The sequence below is a fragment of the Haliotis cracherodii genome, unplaced genomic scaffold (genome assembly GCF_022045235.1).
Source record: "Haliotis cracherodii isolate W230 unplaced genomic scaffold, xgHalCrac1.p SCAF_24, whole genome shotgun sequence".
Lineage (NCBI taxonomy): Eukaryota > Metazoa > Mollusca > Gastropoda > Lepetellida > Haliotidae > Haliotis > Haliotis cracherodii.
In genome coordinates, this window is record NW_027266280.1 from 9,525,888 (window position 1) to 9,535,669 (window position 9,782).

The 9,782-nt window shown below is 39.3% G+C and overlaps 1 protein-coding gene across 1 annotated transcript; it reads right to left on the reverse strand.

The window, feature by feature from the left end:
• Nucleotides 1-2,012: 2,012 nt before the first annotated feature.
• On the reverse strand, nucleotides 2,013-9,775 carry LOC139472455 (uncharacterized). Its single transcript, XM_071254932.1, has 6 exons — nucleotides 9,648-9,775; nucleotides 8,010-8,129; nucleotides 5,456-5,561; nucleotides 3,884-3,973; nucleotides 2,897-2,959; nucleotides 2,013-2,267 (listed from the first exon to the last, which is right to left on the reverse strand). Exons 2-6 carry the CDS (start codon nucleotides 8,114-8,116, stop codon nucleotides 2,166-2,168), a joined length of 468 nt encoding a protein of 155 aa, XP_071111033.1. The 5' UTR covers nucleotides 8,117-8,129; nucleotides 9,648-9,775; the 3' UTR covers nucleotides 2,013-2,165.
• Nucleotides 9,776-9,782: the final 7 nt, after the last annotated feature.

The following is a 9,782-nucleotide window of genomic DNA, read 5'->3' on the forward strand; positions in this document are numbered from 1 at the left end:
AGGTAAACTGGAGGCAGCCTCCCTGGTATATTTTCGGTAAAATGGAGGCAGCCTCCCTGGTATATTTAGGTACACTGGAGGCTGCCTCCCTGGTATATTTTCGGTAAACCGGAGGCAGTCTACCTGGTATATTTTAGGTAAAGCTGGGCCAGCCTCCCTGGTATATTTGAGGTAAACTGGAGGCAGTCTCCCTGGTATATTTAGGAAAACTGGAGGCAGTCTCCCTGGTATATTTAGGAAAACTGGAGGCAGTCTCCCTGGTATATTTTACGTGAACTGGAGGCAGTCTCCCTGGTATATTTTACGTGAACTGGAGGCAGTCTCCCTGGTATATTTAGGAAAACTGGTGGCAGTCTCCCTGGTATATTTTACGTGAACTGGAGGCAGTCTCCCTGGTATATTTAGGTAAACTGGAGGCAGTCTCCCTGGTATATTTAGGTAAACTGGAGGCAGTCTCCCTGGTATATTTAGAAAAACTGGAGGTAGCCTCCCTGGTATATTTTACGTGAACTGGAGGCATCACAGATGTTTTCAGGGGAAAAACAGACATTTTAATTCACAACAGATATGGGTGACACAGTCAATTCATCAATTCAAAGTATGACAAGCATCTGAAATGTTAATACTGTACAATCAACAAATCAAAATACAACTGCATTTGGCAAGCATTGACAAGGCTCAGCTGAAATAAATGATCACAACAGAACACAACAAAAACACCATGGTTAAATTCACAAACAAGAATGATTTAGACATTTTCTAAATTATATTTCTACAATCTTTCTAAGCCCTAGATTACATAAAAGCACACTTCAAATAGCTACAGATTCTCAACTATCAGCTTTTTAAAACAAACTTGATTTAAATGAGATAAATATATATTCAAGCTTGGATAGAGATTTATTAAGGTGTGTGTATATGTTGTTTAACGCCACACTGACAGCGGCCTGTAAATTTACGTTTCTGGACCAGTCACTCCAATGATTGATATAATGAGCAACGATCCATCAGGGTACGATGACACACCATCAAATAAGTCACAGAGCATGATTACCTGATCCATTAAGTCGCCTCTTATGACCAGCATAGGTCCTCAGACCTCCTACACATATTATGTCTACTGATATGATCACAGATACACACTGTTCTTCACCAATCACCTTATAGGGACTGTATTAAATTGGTTGATAGGTATTACTTAGAAGTTGACGGATGACAAGGTAGATACAATTTTTATGGATAACAACTTCTTTAATACTGTAAAAAGCGACGTTTCAGTATAGATCCTTATACCGTTGTCAAGCAAGACTGAATGAGGGACTTAGTACAGAATATATATAGTAGGTGGAGGATTAACAGTAACAACAATTGCATATATCAGTGGGAGAACATAGGTAAGGTGTTGACAACAAGGGAAGCCAATGGGACATGAAGCCAATTAAACAGGATAAGTGATTATTGCTTGATGAGCTCATAGTAGGCGGATGGGATGAAATAGCCTTGATTTCTGTTGATTGATAGCTTGTGGCAGCGAATGTGGATTGCTTCTGTTAGTTTTCCTTTAGTGAAATCATGGAGGTTGTTGGAGAGGATTTGGACATTGTCCCAGTTATAGGGACTGTATTGTTTCCTTGATCTACACTAGTCATTACACAAAGATTGTAGAAAGGGGCCCATTTAAGGATACTTTAAGATAGTAACTGTTTACAGCTTGGTTATCAGTCTATATTCTGAAAGGGGCCCATTTAAGGATACTTTAAGAAAGTAACTGTTTACAGCTTGGTTATCAGTCTATATTCTAGAAAGGGGCCCATTTAAGGATACTTTAAGATAGTAACTGTTTACAGCTTGGTTATCAGTCTATATTCTAGAAAGGGGCCCATTTAAGGATACTTTAGGATAGTAACTGTTTACAGCTTGGTTATCAGTCTATATTCTAGAAAGGGGCCCATTTAAGGATACTTTAAGATAGTAACTGTTTACAGCCTTGTTATCAGTCTATATCCTAGAAAGGGGCCCATTTAAGGATACTTTAAGATAGTAACTGTTTACAGCTTGGTTATCAGTCTATATTCTAGAAAGGGGCCCATTTAAGGATACTTTAAGATAGTAACTGTTTACAGCTTGGTTATCAGTCTATATTCTTCAACAACATTTGCGTGGCATCACTGATCCTGTACACTGATGCTGACTCCCATTGCTGTACGTAGTTTCTCCAGTCTGGTGATGTTGAAATTGTGTCCATAAAATGGAAACCAGAAGAGGGCCTGCAAGAATCAACAGTGTCATTTGTTACAGACTCCATCACATTAACATCCTATTCCTTTTATTTCAAATGTGACATTTTTGATGAAATGAATACAAATCCCTCTTCAAATACTAGTGAGGGAGTGAGTTGTGTTTAACACCACTTTTAAGAATATTCCAGGTATATCATGGCCTGTCAGTTTGACGAGGGGGGGAACCCTGAAGTGATGCAGGTCCCATTATGTGCAGCGATCTACGCAATTGGGAGATGATGACATGCATCAACCAAGTCAGCAAGCCGGACCACCTGATCCCGTTAGTCACCTCTTACGACAAGCATAGTTGCCTTTTACATCCATTTCTGATGGGAGGGTGGGGGGAAAGGAGCTACGATTTTGCCACACACAAAATCACTGGAAATGCCAGTTATCCTGAACAAAAATTGTGTTTTTAAAAAGACTGTTCTGTTCCTCCTTTCAGAGAAGAAACTGGCCTGATTTGAAGTAGTGACAAAAATCGCCATCTTTTCCCCTTAAATGTTCAATGATCTGTCCCCAATGTACAAACACAGTTAATGGATCCATCAATAATGGATTCATCTTGTTTCTCTGTTGTCAAGGTTATGTGTTAGTCAACAGTAAATACGTACAACATTTATGAAGCAGGCAAATGGAATAGACAAGGGAAGCAACCCACTGGAAAATGAGACCACCTGGAAAATACAAATCATTTAAAAGTTGAAGTTTATTTAGACAGTAGTAAGGCAGCAAACAATTTATTTTCAAGGACAGGGCCGTGATTTTGGTGTGAGATGAGAAATTTTTTCCCAATAATTAGGAGCTCAATCATTTTTTCCAACCAACTGGTGCTTATTTGTTTTGAAAAATAAATACAAATAACAAACTGTACTCTTTTGACACTTGTCTGGTAATAATTTGTTCTATTTTTAAAAAATGGGGTGTTGGTGTGGTGTGTGAGTGTGGGTGTGGATTTAGGTGTGGGTGTGAGGTGGTGGGGTGTGGGTGTGGGTGTGGGTGTGGGTGTGGGGTGTGTGAGTGTGGATGTGGATTTAGGTGTGGATGTGGATGTGTGTGTGTGTGTGTGTGTGTGAGGGGGTGGGTGTGGGTGTGAGGGGATGGGGTGTGAGGGTTTGGGGTGTGTGAGTGTGGGTGTGGGTGTGGATTTAGATGTGGATGTGTGTGAGGGGGTGGTGTGTGTGTGTGTGTGTGGGGGGGGGGGGGGGGGTGGGGGGGGTGAGGGGGTGGGGTGTGAGGGGGTGGGGTGTGTGGCTGTGTGTGTGAGGGGGTGGGGTGTGAGGGGGTGGGGTGTGTGGGTGTGAGGGGGTGGGGTGTGAGGGGGTGGGGTGTGAGGGGGTGGGGTGTGTGACTGTAGGTGTGAGGGGGTGGGGTGTGAGGGGGTGGGGTGTGTGGGTGTGGATGTGGATGTGGGTGTGAGGGGGTGGAGTGTGCAGGTTGTGCAGCATCTTGTGCTTGACCCTGAAACTGTGTTTTAGGACCCTGATTCTCACAAGCACTGCAAAATTAAAGTTCCTGACATGATAATAATTATTTTTCTTTCACCATGTTCTTCCTTTGAAAAGAATATTTTTTGTGATTTTAACATCCTGGTGTCTTACCTCAGCATGATTGTCAACTAGTTTGATTTCAACAATGTCAAGCCATTCTGCCCAGGTAAATGCAAATATTCTTACAAAGTTCTTCTCAATCTGAAATGAGACATGTTATGAACTATTAAACAAGAGAGAGAGAGAGAGAATATTGTTTATTATAGTGTCCCATGTTATATACACTTCATACTAAAACACATACATAAACAATAAAATATAACATCCGACCAGGTATGGCCTACGAGACACCAGACATAAAATCATAAGTATAGTGTCATGATACGGATAAGATAAATTAAGACATATACCAACACAATGTTTAAATTTAAGATTAAGTTATGAAATTTCTTGAACACACACACACACACACACACACACACACACACACACACACACACACACACACACACACACACACACTCTGATGACAAGTGTCTGCAAGACCTCAGATATGGCCAGCAAATAGCAGCCTGCTTTCCTTACTTTGATTTCAGTAATTAAAAGAATTCAAGCAGAATTCAACATCAATGTTGGCCTGTTTCTTTAAGAGTCTCTGGATTTTATGGCTAACTGTTCCAAAGTAGGGGAGGCTGATCACAAAGGGTGCAGACTGTTGACAGGGAGATTTCTGAGATTTCTTGGTGATGTTCTGTATTGTCTGTTGTACTAGTTGCTCAGGGTGGAGGTTATACTGTGTAAATACTTGTTTGAGGTGGCTGAGTTCAGTGGTTGGATGTTGCTTTGTATAACAGATGTTGTGAGCTCGTCTCGCTCTTAATTGTAATAAAGAAGTTGTTCATCCATATATCTTATCCTTACTAAGTACTCCAACTTCTAAATGCCTATCAAAGAAGAAACTTTTATTATTAGTTGTTTTAAGGAGTTATTCCCCTTTAACAGTTTGGCTGGGAGAAAGAAAAGAATTCTGACATGACCCTTTTTCTAAGTTCTGACATGATATGCATTTAGACTTTGCCTTTTAAAACATGACAATGGAACATATTTGTTTAAACTGTGACTGAATAAAAAACATACAACCAGTGTTAGAAATAGCGCCTGCCCGACATTCCGAGACCGTCTATTTTGCTGACGGACTTTCAGTTTTAAAAAGTTGCATGCCCAATGGTCGGGAGTTAAAGTTACCAAGTTGACAATCCACCAGTTTAGTGTTATTTTCTGAGAACTAACATTAAACAGTACAATTCTTATGTTCACACTTTTGTTTGTTAGTATAGAAAATTCTGAACGGACAACATTTTATCTGGTCTAGTAACTTTACAATGTTGCCAGTCCGGTTATCTAGCTGAAATTTTAGAGAATTTTATACACTCATACAACACATTTTAAATTACAAGGTGTGAGAAACGAATGTTTTGATGGCAAAGATGTTTTGTTACTGTGATCGTAGAATTCAGAAAAATCTTTTTTATTCTTTTATTTCTTTATTTGGGTCATCGGTGATAAAATATGTTTGAAAAAGGTTACATATTTCTTTTCCCATTTTCTCAGTATTTCGGTTGGCAGATCTGTAAACCAACTAAAAAAAGTTGCTGACAGGGTTTGACTTGTGTGGGCGGGCACCTTGTGTACATCATAGAATGTTCCCAGTTGGTCCTCCTGTATCATGGTGGCAAGGCCTGTCTTCACTGTTTCCACAAAGTCCGTGGCAGACTGGTCTATCCTCCATCTGCAAAACAAACATGGTCAAGTATATGGGCACTCTAAGGACATGTGATACACAGTATATTCATTCTCAGGACATGTGACACACAGACATGAGACACATATTATATGCACTCTAAGGACATGTTGGTTGGTTTGTTTGTTGTTTAACGCCGCACTCAGCAATATTCCAGCTATATGACTGCGGTCTGTAAATAATCGAGTCTGGACCAGACAACCCAGTGATTGATATCATGAGCATCGATCCACGCAATTGGGATCGATGACATGTATCAACCAAGTCAGCGAGCCTGACCACCCGATCCCGTTAGTCACCTTTTACGACAAGCATAGTCGCCTTTTACGGCAAGTATGGGTTGCAGAAGACCTATTCTACCCTGGAATCTTCATGGGTCTCTAAGGACATGTGATACACAGTAAATATATTCACTTTAAGGACATGAGAAACATATTATATGCACTCTTAGGACATGTGACACACAGTATATATATTCACTTTAAGGACATGTGACACACAGTATATTCACTCTCAGGACATGAGACATATTATATGCACTCTAAGGACATGTGACACACAGTATATATATTCACTCTAAGGACATGTGACACACAGTATATTCACTCTCAGGACATGAGACATATTATATGCACTCTAAGGACATGTGACACACAGTATATATATTCAATCTAAGGACATGTGACACACAGTATATTCACTCTCAGGACATGAGACATATTATATGCACTCTAAGGACATGTGACACACAGTATATATATTCACTTTAAGGACATGTGACACACAGTATATTCACTCTCAGGACATGACACACATATTATATGCACTCTAAGGACATGTGACACACAGTATATATATTCACTTTAAGGACATGTGACACACAGTATATTCACTCTCAGGACATGAGACATATTATATGCACTCTTAGGACATGTGACACACAGAATATATATTCACTTTAAGGACATGTGACACACAGTATATATATTCACTTTAAGGACATGTGACACAAAGTATATATATTCACTCTAAGGACATGTGACACACAGTATATATATTCACTTTAAGGACATGTGACACACAGTATATTCACTCTCAGGACATGAGACATATTATATGCACTCTAAGGACATGTGACACACAGTATATATATTCACTTTCAGGACATGTGACACACAGTATATATATTCACTTTAAGGACATGTGACACACAGTATATATATTCACTTTAAGGACATGTGACACACAGTATATATATTCACTTTAAGGACATGTGACACACAGTATATATATTCACTTTAAGGACATGTGACACAAAGTATATATATTCACTCTAAGGACATGTGACACAAAGTATATATATTCACTCTAAGGACATGTGACACACAGTATATATATATTCACTTTAAGGACATGTGACACACAGTATATATATTCACTTTAAGGACATGTGACACACAGTATACATATTCACTTTAAGGACATGTGACACACATGAGTCTCAAAATTAAAGTGGAAAAAATGGAACCCTACTTGTGCACAGATTGCTATCTTTCATTCTGAGTGAGTACATCAATAATCATAATTATCAATCAAATTTTACTACCTGTTCAGGGGCGGTCGGGTAGCCTAGTGGTTAAAGCATTCGCTCGCCACCCCAAAGACCCGGGTTCGATTCCCGACAAGGGTACAATGTGTGAAGCCCATTTGTGGTGTCCCCCGCCGTGATATTGCTGGAATATTGCTAAAAGCGGCGTAAAACCATACTAACTCACTACTACCTGTTCAGAATATGAGTAACTTGGTCTATGATACTCAAAATGTATCTATAATGACACAACTTTCTGTATATTTATACACATAATAACGTATGCATTGAACCTCAATCTGTGTCTAAAACAAGTGGTATGCAGCCCGTGTCTTGTCAGGTTTATATAGTCTATCAAGTTCAGCCAATAATCGTTCATGTGTACTGAAAAATTCCAAAGAACAAAGAGCGGATTTTGAAGTCATCTTCTATTCTATCTTCAACATAGACCAACAGGTGTGTCACAAACAAACCCTTGATATATTTAATCAGATCCGAAGATTGGAATGAATTAACTTTTAGCTGTAAAAAGTGTTTTCCTGAGCATGACACACAACAAGCCAAGTCGATTGTTGGTGATATTGTCCCTTATTTAAATCACGACAGAACAGCTTCATTTGACAGTACTGCTGTTTTTAGCTTTAGGTCAGTCAACGGGACTAAAAATGAAGCTAAGGTGGCAAAAGGGCCTAGGTATATATAATAATAGATTTGAGATATGATATACTGGATAAATAAGAATTGAGATATGGATACAGCCATTTTCTGTGTTGATATTAATTATCCCATGGGGTAAATATTAAGGTATACATTGTAGTTGTATTGAGTAGAGTGTAAGATGTGGCTACTTCTCTCGGTGGACGTGAAGTCTCTTGAGCCCAGGGACCCACATGGAGGGCCGGAGAGCACACTGTATCGGAGCCTGGACACTACTGCACAGCGTCAGGATCACCATGGCGACACAGGTTCTATTATACAAATATTCGTAACATTAATGATGCTGGAACTATTACTTCACAAAAAGAGTCAGCAAGAATTAAATGTGTAAAAGCATTTGGATCTTATGAGAATTAGGATTCTGTTTTATTTTCAAGTTTGTAATTACTGTGGCAGGAGTAATTTCACTACTGACCAAAACACACAATGCAATCCCAAGTTCAAATATGCAACTGACCTAGAAAACACCTACTGATAAAGAACCTCACCCAATTAAAGAGTTATGTCCCTTGCATAAAATGCGTTGTACTGAAAGCTGTTGAAATATACACAAGTTTTACCACATTTGTTGCCTATCAACATGATTTAAGACAGTCATCCAAAATGTCCTAGAGATATTTTTCAGTTGTGGTAATGGCATAGAAAAGTTGATAAAACAATAAAAAGTCATTTATCTCTAGAAAAACCATCATAACATGACAAATTCTGAATAGCTGCTGGAATGCATATAAAGAGGGGCAAAAGCTTCCATTAGGGCTGGGACGGGTAACTCGGGTACCCGGGTCCTACTCAGTACCCACCCAACCCGGGTACCCGAGTTACCCATCCCAGGACTACCCGGACCCGTGGTTAGTCACATGATTTATTGTTTAATGTCAAAAATTATCTAAAACTATGGTTACACTACAAGTCACTAATGTTTGCATTTCTTTCTGACTATGCACCCATTCCTTCTGATTTTTCATATGGTTGAATAAAGATAAAACTTAATTTAACTTCAGTGTATGAATGACCAGATTGTTTTATATGTGTATCTAAATACGTTTTGCCAGGGCTATGCTAAAAATGTTCCCAATTGGACATTTTGAGACATCTCATGAGACCTACAGTGGGTACCTGGGTAGGGTCGGGTAATAGGGGGGTGGGTACCTGGGTAGTAAATTTGGACCCGTCCCAGCCCTAGCTTCCATGTGAAATTCATGAAGGAAAGAATTGTTTTTCAACAGATTGAGGAAAACTGCATTCCTAGGATGTCAAGCAACATCAGGAATGCTCTTCGGGTACTGTAACCCCAGCAATGGTAAACCCCAATCCTGTTGGGGCCCTGTACCGTGTGTATGGTGCTATACCTCACCAAGATGAAATCAGATTGTAGAATAGTTTAATTATTAGGATAAGGAATCGTTAATAAGTGAAAATCCAAGACAAATGAAACTGTCAGTCTGCGAGGCCTACATTTGATTGAATTGTCTTTCGGCTTTTCATTGTGCATATTGTACTGGAGTGGATTCGTTGGTGATTCGTCGAATAGCAGATTACATTCGCACAACAAAGATAACACAATCATATAAAATGTCTATTTTTTATGTTTGAATGAATCAGCAATTTCACTTGGGAAAGTTTATCTATTTCTACTCTACATGAGATCATGATGTGAATACCTTTTTAAAGATGTTAAAACGATCAAAAGTGCAACATTGCTACATAAACATCAAGCGCATGATCACTCCGAACATCGTGCATAATCACATTGTCATCGAAAAACTTACAGCTGACAGGATAGGCTTCGCTACGGGAAGCTCTACATTTGATGAAAGTCCCGATATCTTGGTGTGTCATGTGGTATCTCATATCAAACTTACTATGTGGACATCCCCTGCGTCCTACATTTACCACACAGGCCA